The sequence below is a fragment of the Dermacentor albipictus genome, chromosome 9, assembly GCF_038994185.2.
Source record: "Dermacentor albipictus isolate Rhodes 1998 colony chromosome 9, USDA_Dalb.pri_finalv2, whole genome shotgun sequence".
NCBI lineage: Eukaryota > Metazoa > Arthropoda > Arachnida > Ixodida > Ixodidae > Dermacentor > Dermacentor albipictus.
The window spans coordinates 122,129,204-122,151,297 of NC_091829.1; the positions used below are offsets into that span (position 1 = coordinate 122,129,204).

At 48.8% G+C, this 22,094-nt stretch overlaps 1 protein-coding gene across 3 annotated transcripts in view; it reads left to right on the forward strand.

Annotated features, from left to right (window-relative positions):
- LOC135912586 (uncharacterized) overlaps positions 1-22,094 on the forward strand; it is a 254,346-nt gene that overhangs the window by 216,058 nt on the left and 16,194 nt on the right. For all 3 annotated transcript variants that reach the window (XM_065445081.2, XM_065445082.2, XM_065445080.2), the window contains exons 7-8: positions 1,677-1,759; positions 3,243-3,477. In XM_065445081.2, coding sequence (XP_065301153.2) covers positions 1,677-1,759; positions 3,243-3,477 — 318 coding nt within the window. The remainder of the gene's footprint in view (positions 1-1,676; positions 1,760-3,242; positions 3,478-22,094) is intronic.

Below are 22,094 nucleotides of genomic sequence, written 5' to 3' on the forward strand. Positions count from 1 at the left end.
CCGCCAAGTGAAGCCGCGAAGTCGCCATCTTGCGGGGGGGGGGGGGGGGGCAAAAGCAGGCCACTCGCCGCAGCTTATGTGTTTCGCGGGGTCGTATTTAGCTGTGCGTGGTGCTTTGCGAATCCCAAAATGTGCTAACGTGGTCCGCTGTTCTTGAGAAAGTTGACGTAAAGCAGTTGACATGTTAGCATTGTCCTTCTCATTTAAACAAGGTTGCAGATTAGCATTGCCTTGCTCTAGAATATAAGAAATTTTTATATTTCAGGCTAAAAGGAAACGGCCATTACGACAGTTCCGATCGAGACCCTACATGCAATTGCAATGCTAAAGCACCAGCAACATCTGATGATAATGAATATAATAATGAATACTTATATTTATTGGTTTCACTGCTACTTCTCATGCTCCATTTTCAGTTTTTAATTACCTTTTTGGTTCTGACACCCTTCATGATTATTCAATTTCTACGCTGCATTAAAGAAGGTGAATAAACGCTAATTATAGAGCGAATTTTTTTCTCCTTTGCGGCAGCCGCATAATAATGCCGACAAAATGCAAAAATGTCCCAATACTCGGAGGTCGGCGATCCGGAGACGTCCAACATGGTTAGCCTGATAGCCCAAAGTGTTGCATTAGAACTCCGTCAAGCAACTGAAAACAGCTGCAACAGTCGGCGAACAGCGCTGCGACGCTCTTGGCATTCTGCTTCTTTCCGCCCGCCAGATCGCCGCCGCCGGCTTCACCCGAGTTTTTAATTTTATTCTTCTTGGCTAGTTAGTGCCCCAAGCTGGTAGACTACTGGTCTCATGAGTGAAGGAAGTTGTAAACATGTCGCAAAGTGGGCAAGTCTCCCACGGAATACTAATCGTAGTAATATAGTTATAACTGCCTTTTGTACAGCCCTATCGCCCCGATAAAACGCAGCACTCACCCGCCGCAATGACTTAGAAGCTACGGTGTTGCGGGGATAAGCATGAGGTCACGGGATCAAATCCCGGCGGCGGCAGCTGCATTTCGATTAATGCGAAATGCTAAAAATGCACCGGTGTCCCGTGCATTGGGAGAAAAAATCGCCTGGTGGCCAAAATCATTCAGGAGGCTCCCACTATGGCGTGCATTTTAATGAAATCGTGGTTGCGACACGCTAACCCTGAGAATTCATTTCATCACAGTACTTAAGTAACACCTTTATTGGAGGCACGGTAGGCGATGTTTCATTGCGGTCACTATTTTTGCACCCATTGCAAAACATTCCAAAACAAGCAGCAGTTCTCGCAGCTGTTCACAAGTTTAACAGAGGACACAATCAGATAATTAAAGGGCCACCTGACTATCGAACAAAACGATCAAGTTAATCAAGTTTTCAATAAAGCAAGCGCCTCTTCTGCGAATCCAGTGACTTGACAACAGTGGTAATTTGATGAAAGGCATTCATCGGAAAAAAGAAATAAACGCCCGTGTGGTAAAATACGGAATGTATTTGAACGAGCACCCTGGAGGTCAGGTTTTGTCATGGCAATAATGAGGGGCCATCCTTGTAGTGATATAAAGGGCAGCGTGTTTGCGTGTTGAGGTCAGTAAGCTTGAGAAATGCCAACCTGGTGATGAGCCTAGCACGCCTACTGCTGACGCACCTTCGAGGTTGAAATAATCCAAGCGGTTTTATCACTTTCCAGGGTCACCATTACTTTCTGCAAGATATGCGACTGCTCATTGGTTCTTACGGTGTGTTCACTGTAAAATACAAAGGAAGTTCTACGTGAGTTTACCAATATTGTTATAACTGTTAGTGTTTGACAGATGTCTAGAGGCAAATTATGAAGTACCTGATCAAACGTCCAGTGGCATAAACATGATTTCAGGTTTCGTTTCACAGTGTTACAGTGTTAAGGAGCGGTCCAACAGCTTATTTTACCATACAAGTGTTTCATAGTCTTGGTCTTACGCACACGCAGACTGCTGAACATATTTCCTAAAGACTAGTTCAATTTAAACAGCTGAAGTTTCGAAAATTGCGCATTCACTTTAATGTCCTTTAATATCTTCGACTGATTTCTTTACCACTGTATCGTATTGTGTACGATACTTTTATTTCCTTAGTAGTCTTTCTCGCTGCTGTAAATGCAAAGTGTTGTCCTTCTCAACGATCGCGTCTTATTCAGTTATGTGACTTAGCGTTTTTATTAGATGTTTTCTTTAGCAAACAGCGCAAATACCGGGACACATAAAAGAGGCACACGACGTGTCCCGTTATTCGCGCTGTTTGCTAAAGAATGTGTTCGTACCAAGAAGTCCGGCTAGCCTCTATTCTGAAATTTTAGTTTTGTAAGCTTGTTAGTGTTTGTGTATACGGGAATATGTAGCTGTGCAACTGCTATTGATGGGGGCCTCGGCATTTGTCAAGCTGCTGTTCTCGACGGCTTTTTTCCGCTGGTCTCCAGATATGTACGTTGCCTCCGATGCGAAAAAGAAATTATTATTATGATTATTATTATTATTATTATTATTATTATTATTATTATTATTATTATTATTATTATTATTATTATTATTATTATTGTATTTTGAATGATTAACTCTCCTTTACGTGCGCCAAATAAAAAAAATCGCAAACCTTTATATGTGATGAAGATGGTAATGCCTTCGAAAGAAAGCATGCGCTGCGGTACACATGAGGGAAGGTATTGTAAGGGAAAGTTATTTTTGTGTAAGGAAGCAATATCTTTGACATAAAAGACATCGAAATCTGGGCTCAAAGAGATGCAGCAACAGAGATGTCTGAGATTTCGATATTTAACGTAGAAAATTTTCACTTGGTGAAGCCTAAAGGTTATGCTTAATAACAAGGCAGCAGTAGCAGATGGCGGAGGCTCCTTGCGGTCCAGATTGAAGGACAAGAGAGAAATTCATTCATTATGGTAGGAAAGCTGGTCGGCCTGATTCAGTGTTTTCACCTGCTACTCAGCATTGAGGATGGGAGACGGGAGCCAAAAGACAAAGCGATTGTATCGTCTTGGGAGATGGTAGAAATATGGTGTAAAAAGCGGTAGCCAAGACCAGTCCAGGAAGGTGCAAGACAAGCACCTCGAGCAGTTAACAAATCAAGGAAGATCAAACGCACGACATCGCAAAGGTACGGTGATTGTTAGGTTTGCGTGCCAACAATGCCTCCACTGGTTCCCAATAATGTATGTTCCTATGCAGTTATATAACCACATCAACAACTTTAATTTCTTTTCTAGCCTGGAAGTCAGATTTGGTCAAGCACCATCGGCTCATGGGGACAAAGTTTCTGCAACTTTCCAAAATGTGGCCCTAAAGTTGGATCAAGAATTTATTGTGTTTGTTCGAAACGCACCAACCGGGTGGCTGGTGCAAACAAGTTTCGACAGCACGGCGCAATTAGTCAAGCGTTGGTCGTGGGAAGATATTATCTCGCCTTCGTTTCCTCAGGGTGATATCATGCGAGCATACTTGGTAAGTACACGTATTTTTGCTGGGTTGCGTATGCTATTCGCTAACAAACCTTACTTTGTTAGTGAATGGCGAGCAAAATAAGGTTACATAACTCTAGTGCATTACGTTGTCACGCATGCGCAGGTAGTAGTTTGCACATAAAACATCGCATATTCGCAATTGATGCCCGTCTTTGCGGAGCCTACGCAATCGCGCCAGTGCTTCGACAGGTAATGTAACAGCAAGTTTCCGAGGCCGTGCCCAATTCCCAAGTCGTAATGCGTAATACTCAACAGCTTGCGCCTGTCTCCGCACCTCTGACTCGAGCTGAAATCGTTGCCAGGCATTGCGCTTCATTCGCTTCGGATCCCGGGCAACCACCAAGCACCTTCTAGGCGGAGCGGCCCCCCGTACGTCCGACTTCGCTCCCTTTCCTGCCTCCCACCCCAATGCCTGCCAACCATTGGCGCACTGCAGACAACAGGCCCCCAATATCAAGAAAGGGGCCGACAGATGGAATAGCACACTGCGGTATAAAGTTCATAAACGAACTTTACACCCCAGGACCCCAATATGTTATTTCTGCCAACTTTCTAGCCACGTAGCACGCTTTTATCAGCGGAGCGACTTCCGCATCTGTAATGGCGACCGACTACAAGGCTACGTTCATCCTGAACTACGACCACGCCCGGTGTAGTCTAGTCCAGCGCCCGATTCTATCTCGTCGGGGCATCGCGCCTTCAGCACACGCCGGTCGCCATCCCCACGTCTCCGGTTCCTTTCCCCTATGCTCCGTCGACCCCAGCCTGCCCAAGTGGAAACCTGAACCTCGCAGTTCCGGAGGCAAGAACTGCGCTCGTGTCGAAAATTTCAAGACCTTGGTTTTGTCCCGCTAACGAAGTCAACGTGTATATCGAAGGTGTCGCTATACAAGCGTTTGCTGATATTATAGCTGCTGTTTCTGTGCTCATTGGTTAACTACGTCGTAAGTTGAGAAAGATTACGACTCCGCTTCTGTCTCCCTGCGTACGAAAACCGCGCACCACATCCAGCGTTGTATGTTGTGCACGGTTCGGCTTATCATTCAGGTTTTTTGTATGTCGTCAAATTTGTGGTCGTTTCACAATGCTCAGACGACGTCATTCTTGGCTGGGACTTCCTTTCTATGCCGTTGTTGACTAAATGCGTGCAGAACTTTCATTATCACCGACACGTGATGCCCCATCTGAGCCATGTTTCTCTCCCTTTCCCCAAGTGGACGTGCCTGCGGACTCTGGCAGACCTTTCTATTCCGCTCTTGTGCGTCTCTTGTGTCTCTTGCGTCTCTTGTGCCCCCGACACCCTCGCTTCGCGCAAATACTTGTTCCTTTTTGCTGTTCTCACGATTGAAAATTTTTGCGGGGCCTTATACGTCACGAATTGGTTATCCTCATGTGCAACATTAATCCGTGGTGAATATTTGGGTTGACTTGAGGATAGTGGCTTCGTTTATTCTCGTCTACTGCCTGATGACTCACCGACCTGTCGTCAGCATTACTCCTGCTACTTCATCATCTTCAGAAGCCTTCATCCCGCCAATTCATTCATAACTTCTCAATAACTAGCGCACGCCACTCTTGGAGCTCCTCAACCATTTTCAAACTTCTTTTCACCATCGACTACATTCGTTGGGTGGCACATCCTCCATCATTCACAACATCGACAACGGCACCCATGCCCTCTGCGCCAGCGCCCGTATCGAGGTTCGCATGCAGAACGCCATGTCACTGATGACCAGGTAACCGATATGCTCACCATGGCATGGCACAGCCATCACACAGCCCTTGGCCCTCCCCAGTTATACTGGTGAAGAAAAAAGACGGTAGCATCACGTTCTGGGTGGACTACCGGCGCCTAAATAAAATCACAGGCAAAGACACATCACCTGCCCCGAATTGACGATGCGTTCGACTACTTGCAAGATTAAGAGTTTTCTCGTCCTTGGATCTTTGATCGGGTATTCGCAAGTACCTATGGCTGACGCTGACCGTCCCGAGGATGAATTTGTAACTCCGAATGGGTTATAGTTTAGCCTGCTATCAATCGTTCTTTGTGAAGCACCTCCGACTTTCTATCTCCCCGTGGACATCTTTTGTGGTCTAAAATGGCACACGTATTTTTGCTCTCTGGATAACGTCGTAGACTTTTCGAGGGCCTTTGATTACCATCTCAACTGCCTTGCAAGTGTTCCCATTTGCCTAACAGATGTTGAGCTGCAGCTTAATTTACAAAAGTTCCATGTTGTTGCACGCTGGCTTTGGCCTTGCTGTGTGAAAGGATGGTGTTCTTCTCGACTCTGCAAAGTTTCGAGCCGTCACCGAGTTTCCCAGGCCGCCTGCAATGAGGCAAATCCGCAGTTTTCTCGGTCATTGTTCGCATTTTCGCCGATTCGTCCACCCCTTGGACACAGCTTCTCGCCGACAGCCAAGACTTTTCGGCTTGGTCATCCATTTGTGACGACGCAACGTCAATTTACGGCATCTCATACCATCCCCTCCTATTCTGCGCCATTTTCAGCCGGAAGCTCCCACAGAAATTCACACGGACGCTAGCGGTGATGGCCTTGGTGCTATTCTTGGCCGCCGTAAGTCTGGTTAGGACGAGTACGTCGTCCCTTACGCCCACCGCACCTTCACCAAAGCGGGAACAAACTATTCTGCTACGGATAAAGAATGTCTCGCCAATGTTTGGGCGATCACAAAATTTTGAACTTATCTCTACGGCCAACTGTTCGACGTCGTGACTGAATACCAAGCCCTATGCTGGTTGTCTCCCCTCAAGAATCCATCTCGTCACCTGGCTCGGTGGGCACTATGTCTCCAACACTATGATATTCGTGCCGTCAACAGGGCCAGACGCAAACGAGCCGATGTAGACGCCGTTTCTCGCTCTCCTCTTCCCCGTGAGCCCTGTATTGCGCATGCCGCCAGCTACGATTCGTTGTCCCTTGCCTATGCTTACACGCCGTCCAAGCAGCGCAAGGATCCTTGGATAGCCTCTCTACTAGCGTTCATGCCAGACCCGTCACCAACCGCACGCTTCAACGCATTGCTCGTCATTTTAGCGTCCGCGATAAGCTTCTGTACCGCCGCAATTACTTATCTGATGGCCGCAAGTGGTTACTTTTGATTCGTCGTCGTCTATATTCCGACATGTGTGTATCCTTTCATGCGGACCCACGATGCGCTTATGAGGGTATTAAAGACCTAAGCACGGCCTGCGGGTTCGGTAATACTGGCGCGGAATGCACCGCTTCGTCCGCGCGAGCTCCGAGTGCCAACGCCACAAGAGCCAACCTTACCCGAGCACAGAGCCACTCCAACCCTTGCCCAGTCCCACCCGGCCTTTCGACCGCATCGGAATTGATTTGTGCGGACCCCTTCCGAATACTTCAAACGGAAACCACTGGGTCATCGTCGCTGTGGCCCACCTCACGCACTACGCCGAAACTTAAGCGTTTCCCTCTGGCGCATCACGTGAAGTCGCTTTGTTGAAACTCCATAATCTCGTTCTTTGGCAGGGCGCGCTTCGTGAGCTGCTGAGTGATCGCGGAAGCTTATTGCTCCTACAAGTCGTAGAATCCCTTCCACGTGAATGCAACATTGTCCATCGAACTACTAGTGCATGTCATCCCCAAATCAACGGATCGACCGAATCCTTGAATCCCACACTACGCGACATGCTTGCATTGTACGTTTCCGCTGATCACGCCAATTGGGACTGAATGCCACCCTCCATTACCTACGCTTACAACAGCGCCGCTCAGTCTACCAAAGTATTCTACCAGTTCTTCCTCCTTTAGGGCCACGAATCATCCTCCTGCATGGACACTACCCTCCCATATCGTCCTGATGTCTCCCAAATCACTACACTATCTGAAGTAACCACCTATGCCGAGGAATGCCACCAGCTCGCACGCTCAATTTTCTCGCAAGTCCAGGCCAGCCAAAAAGACGGCTCCGACCGTAGCTCCTCTTCGCCGTCATAATCGCCTGGTACATTCGAGTGTCTCCACGTCTGCTTCGCCGCCCCTGGCCTTTCCACAAAGCTGCTACCTAAGTATGACGGTCGTTACCAGGTTCTACCTCAGAGCTTCCCTGTAAACTAGATCACTGAGCGCCTCCAGCCATATGTGGACCAACGGCGCCACAGCCGCTAGACCGTTCATGTCGAACGGCTGAAACCTACTTCCGTCGTATCGCAATTTCCTTAGGTCGCCAGGGTGGCTCCTTTTTCACACACACACACACACACACACACACACACACACACACACACACACACACACACACACACACACACACACACACACACACACACACACACACACATATATATATATATATATATATATATATATATATATATATATATATATATATATATATATATATATGGCCACAACAATTCAATGTTAGGGAAACCATAGTGACGACTAAACAACCCGGAATAGTTTCCGCTATACTTTTCCTGACTTCGGTATCCGTTGGCTTCACATGATTGTGGCTGACAAAGCTATTGCCCTTCAGTTGTGACTTGTTCTCATTATGTGCATGTGCAACTAGAGGAATTCTATGTTTAAATACATAAAATTCATTTTCATATTTTTGCAAAAATTGTTCTTTACTAAGGATCGTTTAACATGCGCACCGACAGTTGCTTTATACATTTCTTCGTGCATTATTGCACAGTAATTAGCTGGTTTGCAGCGAAAAGATGAGGGTGTACGGCAAAAACAAAGGTAACAATCGATAGAAATTGTGACAATAATAACACGCGCTTAAGTTGTAATGTTATCGGTGAGCGTTCCTCACGAATCAATCTGTTACAATGTTGTCGCTGAGCGCAAGAACCGCCTTTCTGTACCGGAAGTTTATCGAATGTTATTGCGGGTTCTATTGTGTGTTGTCACCGAGCCTTGTATTTTCAGATTGTATGCGCGACACAAATTGTGCCGTGCTTTCTTTGACGAGTCAAGTAAAAAAGCCGACACGCCTCACGTGCAGATCAGATTTTCGACGATTGGTGAGTGGGCTAACCACTATCACTGTGCTCAGTATTACTTGTTCTGTTGGGGAGAGGATCGCCCTACAAACTGCTAATTTCGTTACTTGCGTTGTGCCATCGTGGTACTACTTCATCACTACAGCGGGACATCAGGTGTAATTCATTGATTGTTTATGTTCCTGACACCCCCTCAAATCTGTGTCCTTAGGCTCAACCATGAAGATAACGCCAGCGTCATCCCAGACCACCAAGCTAGCTGTACTCTACAAAAATTGTCCGAAGAACTCGGACTTCTATTTTACCATGAAAACCTAGGCAAAGAGGATGCTGCATCCCCGATGATGGATGGAGCATCTCCTGCAGTCATCGTCCTGCAGAAACAAATGCAGCCACATGTTTTCCGTGGATCCTCCTCGGACGACCCGAAACCTTGCTTAAGACTTTTAAATGATCTGGACATTCAACACCTGGAACACTGAGGACGTGTTGGAAGACGCCGCGCGGACGTGCTTCAATAATTGAGAATTCCCTCCAACCAATTTGAATGGAACTATTCCGCACAGCATTCCTGGGGACCTCCACACGCATCGTGCGCAAAGCGCGAGCTCAAGCTGCGCTAGGAGCCCGAATGCAGCTACCAATCAAGAATGTCGCGATTTTTACCGAGGAAATGGCTCAGGCTGCCGTTACGCCTACCGCAACATTCCTTCAGGAAATAAGGCTTGACTCCCTATGCACCGGCATAAAGGAAGAGCTCTTCTCCCTACTGATGCGCTACCTGCCGAATGCCATAGCCGAATTTCGGACAGAGGTGTAGTCAATAAAGAAGTCGTCGGAAATGCGCACTAAATAAATCAACTGCCACTCGCTGCCAGCCTGCGCTGAAGCTCACGCACTGCTCCAATGGCCTGCTGGAGACCACCAGGTTCACAGTGCGTAAAGAATTTTTGATGATATTGACATGTGTACTTCTTTATCTTTATTGGGCGACCACTTCACACCACCTAACAAACCTTATCGCACAGCGCAGGACGCGCCTGCATGTAAAAGAAGTTTCTGCAATTTCCATCCGCTGTCTTTCCCCGCAACTCGTGTAATCTGATTGCATGTATGCGCGACGCGAATAGTGTAGAACTTTGTGGAAGACACGCGGGTCCCAGCGGTTACTCTCGAACATGCGACGACTGATCTATAAAAGCCGACGCGCTTGACCCGTTGATCAGATTTTCGATGATCCCCGACTGTGTTCGCCGCTGTCGTTGTGCTTTATGTGTAGCCTGTCTTTGTAGGCACAGGTTCTCCCAATAAAAGCTAGTTTTGTCTTTCACAGTATTGCTACTGTGTTCTTTAACGTCACTACCACGTGACGATATTCTCATTGTTGCAGCTTGAAGTGGCATCAAAAGTCGACATGTTCGCGCAGATATTAAGCAGTCACAAGGAGTTCCTGAACCATTGCAGCCTCATCCGGAACTCATAAACTACGCCGCTGCAACCCAGTACCATGTTCCTCCTCCACGTTCGCGTATAACTCCATAACGCCGCATCTCCGTCGCCAGGCGCCGCCCCCCGTCGCCGCCAGCCTGCCCACCGGCCCGTCGGCCCATGGAACGCCTGATGAAGACGGCATGTGCGCGCCACCGATAATTGCGCGCCGTGTATCACTGGCACCCATACCAATGCGCCAGGCCAACAGAAAGGCGAAAGACCTATCGACAGCGCCAACCAACTCTCAGCAACCAAGTGGAGACTCTGACGACCTTTCCATTCACCGTCAGAAGCGCCGACCATACACTGGCTCATACTGTGGCCGGTCCGCAAGCCCATATCCGGAAAACTAAAAGCATCGAATATGGAGGTGCGGTTGCTCATTGTCGAAACGCTGAAGAGCCTCCACCGCCGACGCTGAAAAGACTGTGTCGACGACGCAGTGATGACAGGACTCCACACGAACGAAACATGGAAGTCAGGAAGACTACGCCCAAAAAATACGCGACGACACAACGTAAGATTACTTGAACAGTGCGGCTCGGCCTTTATACGAAGCCGCAACCTAAATGTGATGCAAGGGAAAGGACCAACGACCTCCACGTGCTCTCCGACGGTAACACAGACGCCTCTTTAATGGACACAGGAGCCGGCTATACTCGTCAAGACATTGCCCCTCGCCGCCCAGTTGAAGAAAGGTAAATCCGCATGTGTAAATCTGCAGGTAAATCTGCAGCTCTCCTTCCTGTAGTCAGGACAGCTGATAACGCCGACAGGAATCTGCACGGCAAGAATTACCGTTCATGACGGTACCTACGCTGCGAATTTCGTAACAGTGTTCACGAGACCTAATTATTGGCATAAATTTCCTGAACCAACACTACGCAATCACGGACCTGAAGTGTAACTCGACAACGCTATCTGAAGACAAATCGATACCGCCAGAAAGCTCTCCGAGTCAACCTGCTTTTAGTGTGCTTGGAGCTGAGTCACTATTACGCCTCGCAGAAAGGGCCAACTGCGATTTCCGTCGGCAAATGCGCAACCGAGACATGGAATTCACTGTTGAGAACGACCCACACCTGCTGCTCGACCGAGAAATCGACATCGCGAGGGTAATTCTGCAATTTCGCAAAGGGAAAGCACGGGACATTATGACAAACTACAGCCTGGAATATGAACACCTGAACAAGGGCACGAAGTTCGCATATATAGAAGAAATGTAAGCAGTCAGCCATGCATTTGGCCTCTCAGATTACACCGGAACTGAAACAGTCTTAGTTGGTAACCAGCTTTCGATATTAATGCGAGTCTTCTAGGCATAAAAAAGAACAGCTCAAAGGACTCCTGAATTCTTACAAGGGCTGCTTCTCATCGCCATCAAAGATTCGACACACACCATCACCATTTGCTAACCTTCGCATAATAACCGAAGAATGTGCTCGACCACTTAGTCAGAGCCTCCAATTTTGACGTGACAACGTGAAGATATAGCAAAAACTGGATTAAATACTGTGCAAATCACCATCTAAAAGCCGATTTGCGCCTCCTGTAGTCTTGGTGAAGCAAAACGATTGAAGCCTTCGTTTCTGCGCCGATTACCATCCCCTAAACAAACTAACGAATAATTACGTACACCCTCTTCCACGGATAGGTGGCGCATGACCCGACTCTGTAATGCAAATTGTTTTTAATTGGTTGATTCAAGACAAGCTAATGGCAAATTGAATTCGACGCAGCGATCGGGAGAAGACCGCCTTTACCATGCCAGATGGCCTGGTATCGTGCTCCAGTGTAAATACCCTGTATATAGCCTCTTTCATCTGTGTTTTTCCAGACGTAACATTCTGGTGGAGGTCAGCGATCCCCGTCCTCACCACGGAACTCAGGAGTGGTCGGTACATCGAGCTTGTCACCATGCCTTTCGGTGACGAGACAGCCTCTACAACAGCTTCGGCTTGTCCGAGTGCTCCAATCATCACGGTTGCCCAACATCGCGACCATGGCGTGTTCTCTGGCCTGGAGGTAGAGGACGTTGACGAATGGATCAAGCTCTATGAACACGCCAGTGTTAATAACAGGTGGGATCCAACGATCATGCTCGCCAGTGTCATCTTTTATCTCGGCGGAACACCACGCCTGTGGCACCAAACGCGTGATGACAAGATAAACAGTTGGGACAGTTTCAAAGAAAAGCTCAGGGAACTGTTCGGCGACCCCATTGGGCGCAAGGCTGCCACGAGAAAGGCTCTTGCGTCTCGTGTACAGACATCTACAAAGCCGTACGTTTCATACATCCTCGACATCTTGGCTCTCTGCCGCAAAGCTGACGATACGATGTCTGAAGCAGATAAAGTGTCGCATGTGCTAAAAGGCATCGCCGACGATGCTTTCAATTTGGTTGTTTTCGGTCACGTCTCGACTATCGACGCCATCATCAAAGAATGCCGTCGCCTTGAACAAGCTAAGAGCCGCCGTATCACACATCACATCATGCGGCTACCCAGGACTGCTGCTACGTCGATATGTGAGGGTCGACCGCGTCAGACCACCCCCTGTGACGATGTAACCCGTATTGTTCGCCGTGAGCTCGAGGCCGCCTGTTCGCCAGCTTTCTCCACGACGCCTCTCGGTCCACCCGCAACCACGATTGCGCTGATTCAGGCCGCCGTCTGACAGGAATTTGAGAACATGTGTCTCAACTCCGTGTGTTCATCGTCTCCACCCACGGTTCCCCAGTTCTCTAACAGCCCTCCTAGTCCCCGGCAGTCCTTTTCTGCCACATCTGGCCGCAATCCGTCTGAATGGCGTACCCCTGATGACAGGCCGATCTGCTTCCACTGCTGTCGCATCGGCCACGTCGCTCGTCACTGCCGCAACCGATGGGCACCACCTCCTCGAATATACACCGCCGCTCATTTCCGCCCCTTTGGACCTTCTGTTCCCTATGCCACCCACCATGAACCCATTGCCGCTCATGCTCCTGCTCCGAACCTACGGTACAGCCACTCGCCCTCTTCCCGCTCCCTACAGCCGTTCTCCCTCTTCGCTACAGCCGCTCTTTCATCTGTTTTTCCACACGTAATATACATATATATATATATATATATATATATATATATATATATATATATATATATATATATATATATATATATATATATATATATATATATATATTGTCGCGCCCACAAAAGGCGTTATTTTGAAGCCGGGTAGAGTTAGCAGCGATGGCCTGGATCAGCTGAGCGCCTGGCGAGATTCAGCCAGCCAGCCACACGTCGTCTTTTTCGTTCACCACTCTCCGGTGCCCCCGCATACTGTTTGTTGAGGCGTGAACTCACTATGCTCCTAAGAGCGTCACATTCGTGAACCCAGTATGCACCTAAGAGCACAACATTTCCCTCCGCGCAGACGAAGCCCGCCGGGCAAGTCAAACAGGCTGTCGAGAAATAAAGGGCTTTAAACGGGCGACATGCGAAAGTTCAGTCTTTGCTGACCGTCGGCCATTTGATGTGAGACGTGCTATGCGGTAGGTTAATTCGCTGATGCGCTCCGTAATAACATAGGGTCCAACATAGTGGGCCAGCAGTTTTTCACATAGTCCACGTTTCCTGGTTGGTTTCCAGAGCAACACTAAATCACCAGGGTCATATATCACGTGTCGGCGTCGGCGGTCGTAGCGTGCCTTCGAGCGGAGTTGTGAAAGAAGAGTGCGTAAAGAAGCAAGTCGTCGGGCTTCTGCAGCAAGACAGACTGTCTCTGATATACAAAGATTATCGTGGCTGGAAAACGGGAAGATAGTGTCTAGTGTATAACGAGGCGGACGAGCGTAAAGAAGAAAGAAGGGACTGTAGCCCGTAACTTCATGCTTTGAGGTGTTAAATGCGTACGTAATGAAAGGTAGCACGCTGTCCCAGTTCTTATGATCTGACTCCACATACATGGACAGCATGTTAGTAAGAGTTCTGTTCGCGCGTTCCGTAAGGCCATTTGTTTAAGGATGATACGGGGTGGAACGTCGAAACCTTGAAGCACATAGACGAAGCATCTCTTCGACCACGTCTGCAGTGAACTGCCGCCCACGATCGCTGATGATGACTCTGGGAGGTCCATGTCGGAGAATGACAAAACGCAGCAGAAAAATACACACTTCGGTTGCAGTGCCGATGGGATTGCAGCTGTCTCACAGTAGCGTGTCAAGTGATCGGCACACACGATAATCTTGCGATTCCCATCGGATGAACGCGGGAAAGGACCGAGGAGGTCGATGCCAACTTGCTCAAAGGGAGTGCTGGGGGGTGGCACTGGATGGAGTTGACCAGGAGGAGCACTCGTCGGACGCTTATAACGTTGACACTCGCTGCAGCTGGACACATACTGGGCGGTCGTCTGGCGCATTTTAGGCCAGTAGAACCTTTCTTGAAGGCGGTAGAGAGTTCGCGCAGAACCCAAATGTCCAGATGTTGGATCGTCATGCATAGCGCGCAAGACGGAGACACGGAGACTCTCCGGGACCACCAGAAGATATCATGGGCCTGTAGTAGAATAGTTCTTTTTGTAAAGAACCCCATCACGAACACAGAAACGAGTGGATGGTGCTGATTGCCTTGCAGTAATGAGCAGTGGTTCTAAAGTTCTGTCTTTTTGTTGCTCGACCTTGAAGGTATCTATATCAGGAAATCCCGGCTCCAGTGATGCAATATAGCAGTCGAAGTTGTCCGCGTCGCAGTCCGTCGTTGGAAGCGGCATGCGCGAGAGAGAGTCAGCGTCGGCGTGTCGGCGGCCGCTTTTATAAGAAACGGTAAAGTTATATTCCTGTAAACGGAGTGTCCAACGCGCAAGCCGGCCCGATGGATCACGGAGATTAACCAGCCAGCAGAAGAGAGAATGATGGTCTGTCACCACAGTGCAGGGGCGCCCGTACAGGTACGACCGGAAGCGCTGTACTGCGAAAATAACTGCAAGACATTCTTGCTCTGTAACGGTGTAGTTACGCTCGGACTTACTCTTAAAGAACGACTCGCATAGGTGACGACGTGTTCTTTGGTGTCGACGCGTTGAATAAGGACAGCGCCGATGCCAATACCGCTAGCGTACGTATGAACTTCTGTGGGAGCCGCATGGTCGATGTGTCGGAGAATGGGGTGAGACGTCAGACGAGACTTCAGCTCACGAAAACTAGCTTCACATTCAGGAGTCCATTCAAAGGGAACGCCCTTCTGGAGGAGGCATGTCAGCGGATACGCGATGTTGGCAAATCCACGAATAAACCGGCGGAAGTACGAGCAAAACCCTAGGAAACTGCGTAGCTCTTTTACATGGCGAGGTTGCTTGAAGGCTTCCACCGTAGCAGTCTTCGCTGGATCAGGTCGTATACCGCCCTTATCCACTAGGTGTCCCAGAACGAGTGTTTGGCGTTCTCCAAAATGGCACTTCGAGTTGAGGACCAAACCCGCTTTGTCCAAGCAGTCTAGCACAAGATCGAGACGTGCGTTGTGCTCACTGAACGTGCGCCCGAAAATCACTACATCATCTAGATAGCACATGCATACTTCCCACTTCAAACCACGCAGGATGTTGTCCATGAAGCGCTCGAAAGTTGCAGGCGCATTAGAGAGCCCGAACAGCATCACATTAAATTCAAAAAGTCCATCTGGTGTTACAAATGCCGTTTTCTCCTTGTCTGCCTCGTGCATCGGAATCTGCTAGTACCCCGACCTCAAGTCAACAGACGAAAAGTAAGACGCTGATGAGAGGCAGTCGATAGCATCATCAATACGCGGAAGAGTATATACGTCCTTTTTAGTGATGGTGTTGAGGCGGCGGTAGTCAACACAAAATCGCCATGAACCATCTTTCTTTCTAACCAGGATCACTGGCGCTGCCCACGGACTACAGGATTCTTGGATTACATTCTTATTTAGCATTTCGTGGACTTGGTCATTGATCACCTTGCGTTCCGATGGTGAGACTCTGTATGGTTTCTGTCGCAGCGGTTGGGCAGATCCCGTATGTATGCGATGGTGTATACGAGAAGGAGGAAACAATGGTGGCCCCTCTTGCTGGAAGAAGTCAAACAGTCGGGCATGTTTTAGCAGAATATTCGCCACTTCGTGACGCTGCTTAGTGCTGAGCGACTTGTTTATCATAGTCAGAAATGAGGAGTGCGCCGCAGGGCAGACATTAGCGAAATGGCGCTCATCCGCCTCTGTAAGAATGGCGAGCGATAGCCCGTGATCTTCATGGTAGGCGGCAAGTTTCAGACCCTGTGGTAGTATTGCAGGTTCACTGGAACAGTTTACGGCCCATAAGTTGGTGCGTCCCTGAACAACTGACAGCGTGCAATACGGTATCAGTACATTCCTCTTGATGCAACTCAGGTGAACGGGCTCCGCGGTAGCGTCAAACGTTCCGTCGGTGGTGGGGAAACAGGCGACTGAAACACACGTTGCGGATAACGGAGGCACAACGGTATCCCGGGATACACAAAGCACACTTTCACGATACGGTGGGCCTTCCATAAACGCAGCAGAAAAGCTCGTACCTACACTGATTTCACCCGTTTTGCAGTCGACAGTGGCACCACACAGTTTCAAAAAATCAAGGCCTAGGATTACGTCATGCGCAGAATGAGGTAGAACAGTGGACTCCGCGTTAAATATTTGACCACCCAAGGTTACGTCTACATTACACACGCCCACAGGATACAACAACTCCCCACTCACTCCGCGAAACGTATCGGCACGGTCCCAGCGAAACATCACCTTTCGTCCTAGGAGGCTTTTAAACGCCAGACTCATCACTGAATTGGTTGCTCCCGTGTCCACTAAGGCCATGGATGAAACCCCGTCAAATAATACAAACACCTTATTCTTAAACATACAAATGGTTGGAGGTATCTCTGTCGACAGCGAAGATTGTCCGGCGACCTCACCTCCAACGGCCGCGCTGGCTAGTTTTCCGGAGGTGGCGACGGGTATCGACGCCGTGGAGAGGGCGATCGGCTTACACGAGGAGCGGGTGGTGGTGTCAAGCTGCGATCAGATGCTGGAGAACGGTTCCGCAGCGGCTCCAGGTGCTGGTGAGGCAAGCGTCCTAAGTATGTGTGCGAGGGCGAGTATATTTGGCCCAGAGGAGTGCGGTACCGCCTAGACATCGTCGATGGGTCGAACCTCGGTGGTTGGTGGCGATTGCAGTACCCGGCAATGTGACCCAAGTCGCCACAGCTATAACACACAGGTAAACGATGATCAATGAACTGCCCTTCGAAGCGCTCAGCCGTGGGGGGTCGTGTAGCAAAGTGAAGCGGCCGATCCTGCTGCACAGGAGGAACGGTCGGTCTGCGTGCAAACCTGCTGGGGCGAGGGTGTTCTGCAGGTCGGTGTTCGGTCGTAAATGTGTCCTCACGTGGCCATGGAGCACCTCTGCAGTTGACGTCTGTGACACATACCGCCGGTTGCCAGGAAGCGCAGGGTGCGGCAGGCGCCACGTGTTGCGGCTAATAAGCGTGAGGTTGTCGTATGACGTCGCGCGCAAGTTCCTGGTGCCGCAGCAGTTCCTCACGCACGATCTGCCGTATAGTAGACAAAAGATCGGCAGACGGGCTCTCATCGACGCTGGCAATGTTGTCACATTCGCCAGGCGTCCGAACTTTGGCACAATGCGACGTGTTTTCAACGTCTCAAACGTACGGCAATGACGCACGACACCTGAGACGGAATCAACGTGTTCCCGACTTATGAGGAAATTGTAAACATCTTCTGCAATTCCTTGGAGGAGATGTCCGACTCGGTCTTCCTCGGACATCTGCGGATTTACGATTTTGCACAGCTTGAGGATTTCCTCTGTGTATATAGTGCATACGAGCTTAAGCTCTTTGAGCAAGTGTTCTCTCGGCGCGTTTCTGTTTGGCGTGGGTGTCGGCAAAACACTTCTTAATTTCCTCGACAAAGTGCTCCCACGTTGTTAGGAAGTCTTCGTGGTTTTCATACCACATCAGCGCTGTCTCACTCAGAAACAGCGCGACATATTCAAGCTGAGTGACAGAATCCCAACGGTTGTAGCGGCTCACCCTTGCGTAGTGCATCAGCCACTCGTCGACGTCTTCGCCCACTTTTCCCGCGAACGAGCGTGGCTCCATGTAGTAGCGCAAAGGTCCAACTGCCGCTGACCTTTGAGAAGGTGAAACTAGAGCTGGCATTTGTCCACCACCGTCCTGAGCCATAGGGAAGGTCGTTGGCAAGAGACCGGCAAGACGACGGCTCCGGCGAAGTTCTGGATTTTGCGACTCCGTGATACGTCCTGTCGTACCCCGCACCTCCACCACTCTGTTGCGCCCACAAAAGGCGTTATTTTGAAGCCGGGTAGAGTTAGCAGCGATGGCCTGGATCAGCTGAGCGCCTGGCGAGATTCAGCCAGCGAGCCACACGTCGTCTTTTTCGTTCACCACTCTCCGGTGCCCCCGCATACTGTTTGTTGAGGCGTGAACCCATCATCATCATCATCATCATCATCATCATCATCATCATCATCATCATCAGCCTGTTTACGCCCACTGCAGGGCAAAGGCCTCTCCCATACTTCTCCAACAAACCCGGTCATGTACTAATTGTGGCTATGCCGTGCCTGCAAACTTCTTAATCTCATCCGCCCACCTAACTTTCTGCCGTCCCCTGCTACGCTTCCCTTCCCTTGGGATCCAGTCCGTAACCCTTAATGACCATCGGTTATCTTCCCATCTCATTACATGTCCTGCCCATGCCCATTTCTTTTTCTTGATTTCAACTAAGATGTCATTACCTCGCGTTTGTTCCCTCACCCAGTCTGCTCTTTTCTTATCCCTTAACGTTACACCTATCATTCTTCTTTCCATAGCTCGTTGCGTCGTCCTCAATTTGAGCAGAACCCTTTTCGTAAGCCTCCAGGTTTCTGCCGCGTAGGTGAGTACTGGTAAGACACAGCTATTATATAATTTTCTCTTGAGGGATAATGGCAACCTGCTGTTCATGATCTGAGAATGCCTGCCAAATGCACCCCAGCCCATTCTTATTCTTCTGATTATTTCCGTCTCATGATCCGGATCCGCCGTCACTACCTGCCCTAAGTAGATGTATTCCCTTACGACTTCCAGTGCCTCGCTGCCTATTGTAAATTGCTGTTCTCTTCCGAGACTGTTAAGCATTACTTTAGTTTTCTGCAGATTAATTTTTAGACCCACTCTTCTGCTTTGCCTCTCCAGGTCAGTGAGCGTGCATTGCAATTGGTCCCCTGAGTTACTAAGCAAGGCAATATCATCAGCGAATCGCAAGTTACTAAGGTATTCTCCATTACCTTAAATCCCCAATTCTTCCCAATCCATGTCTCTGAATACCTCCTGTAAACACGCTGTGAATAGCATTGGAGATATCGTGTCTCCCTGCCTGACGCCTTTCTTTATTGGGATTTTGTTGCTTGCTTTATGGAGGACTACGGTGGCTGTGGAGCCGCTATAGATATCTTTCAGTGTTTTTTGAACTCGCTGACAGTGAGGCAAGATCGGCCTCCTCTTCCTCTGATGAAGTACGGATTGCCTACTCGCGACCTGACACCAACTCCATGATCAAGGCACTCATGCAGGACCTTACAAAGGCTTACAGAGCCCACTCTGATAATATTCACAGACGTCTACATACGATTGACCCAGACGGTAAATTCCGTTTGCCCCCGAAGCTTACACGGAGCAAAACATCATTGCTACACAGGATTCGGCTCGGCGTTGCTTTCACCCGTCGCTACGCACACCTCATCGGCCAATCGAACAACCCCGATTGTGTACACTGCCAGATGCCCGAAACACTGCAACACGTACTGTGCGACTCCCCAGCATATATGCTGGGGCGAAGGACGTTAGACAGTTTCCTAGCCAGCGTTGACAGACAACTACGATCGGAGGAAGCTATGCTCGGCCCATGGCCCGACACTGCAATTTCAGTGCGTGCAACAAAAGTATTGTTGAAGTTCCTGCAGGACACCAAGCTCGACGAGCGGCTCTAGCGAGGCAACTGTCTCATGTATACATAAGCACTCACCACTACTCTTATCATCATCATCCATCCCAATACTTTCACTCCCCTTCCCTATTCCCCAGTGCAGAGTAGCAGACTAGAGCGCACTAGCTCAGGTCGACCTCTCTGTCTTTCCAATCAATAAATTCTATTCAATTCAATTTCAGTATTTTTACATACGGCTCGTCTACACCCTGATTCCGTAATGCCTCCATGACTGCTGAGGTTTCGACAGAATCAAACGCTTTCTCGTAATCAATGAAAGCTATATATAAGGGTTGGTTATATTCCGCACATTTCTCTATCACCTGATTGATGGTGTGAATATGACCTATTGTTGAGTAGCCTTTACGGAATCCTGCCTGGTCCTTTGCTTGACAGAAGTCTAAGGTGCTCCTGATTCTAATTGCGATTACCTTAGTAAATAGTTTGTACGCAACGGACAGTATGCTGATCGGTCTATAATTTTTCAAGTCTTTGGCGTCCCCTTTCTTATGGATTAAGATTATGTTAGCGTTCTTCCAAGATTCCGGTACGCTCGAGGTCATGAGGCATTGCGTATACAGGGTGGCCAGTTTCTCTAGAACAATCTGCCCACCATCCTTCAAGAAATCTGCTGTTACCTGATCCTCCCCAGCTGCCTTACCCCTTTGCATATCTCCCAAGGCTTTCTTTACTTCTTCCGGCGTTACCTGTGGGATTTCGAATTCGTCTAGACTAATTTCTCTTCCATTATCGTCGTGGGTGCCACTGGTACTGTATAGATCTCTATAGAACTCCTCAGCCACATGAACTATCTTATCCATATTAGTAACGATATTGCCGGCTTTGTCTCTTAACGCATACATCTGATTCTTGCCAATTCCTAGTTTCTTCTTCACTGTTTTTAGGCTTCCTCCGTTCCTGAGAGCATGTTCAATTCTATCCATATTATACTTCCTTATGTCAGGTGTCTTACGCTTGTTGATTAACTTCGAAAGTTCTGCCAGTTCTATTCTAGCTGTAGGGTTATATGCTTTCATACATTGGCGTTTCTTGATCAGATCTTTCGTCTCCTGCGATAGTTTGCTGGTATCCTGCCTAACGGAGTTACCACCGACTTCCATTGCACACTCCTTAATGATGCCCACAAGATTGTCGTTCATTGCTTCGACACTAAGGTCCTCTTCCTGAGTTAAAGCCGAATACCTGTTTTGTAGCTTGATCTGGAATTCCTCTATTTTCCCTCTAACCGCTAACTCATTAATCGGCTTCTTATGTACCAGTTTCTTCCGTTCCCTCCTCAGGTCTAGGCTAATTCGAGTTCTTACCATCCTGTGGTCACTGCAGCGCACCTTGCCGAGCACGTCCACATCTTGTATGATGCCAGGGTTAGCGCAGAGTATGAAGTCTATTTCATTTCTAGTCTCGCCATTCGGGCTCCTCCACGTCCACTTTCGGCTATCCCGCTTGCGGAAGAAGGTATTCATTATCCTCATATTATTCTGTTCCGCAAACTCTACTAATAACTCCCCCCTGCTATTCCTAGTGCCTATGCCATATTCCCCCACTGCCTTGTCTCCAGCCTGCTTCTTGCCTACCTTGGCAATAAAGTCGCCCATTAGTATAGTGTATTTAGTTTTCAGTCTACCCATGGCCGATTCCACGTCTTCATAGAAGCTTTCGACTTCCCGGTCATCATGACTGGATGTAGGGGCGTAGACCTGTACAATCCTCATTTTGTACCTCTTATTAGGTTCCCAACAAGACCTGCCACCCTCTTGCTAATGCTATAGAATTCCTGTATGTTACCAGCTATATTCTTATTAGTCAGGAATCCGACTCCTAGTTCTCTTCTCTCCGCTAAGCCCCGGTAGCACAGGACGTGCCCGCTTTTTAGCACTCTATATGCTTCTTTTGGCCTCCTAACTTCACTGAGCCCTATTATATCCCACTTACTGCCCTCTAATTCCTCCAATAGCACTGCTAGACTCGCCTCACTAGATAACGTTCTAGCGTTAAACGTTGCCAGGTTCATATTCCAATGGCGGCCTGTCCGGAGCCAGTGATTCTTAGCAC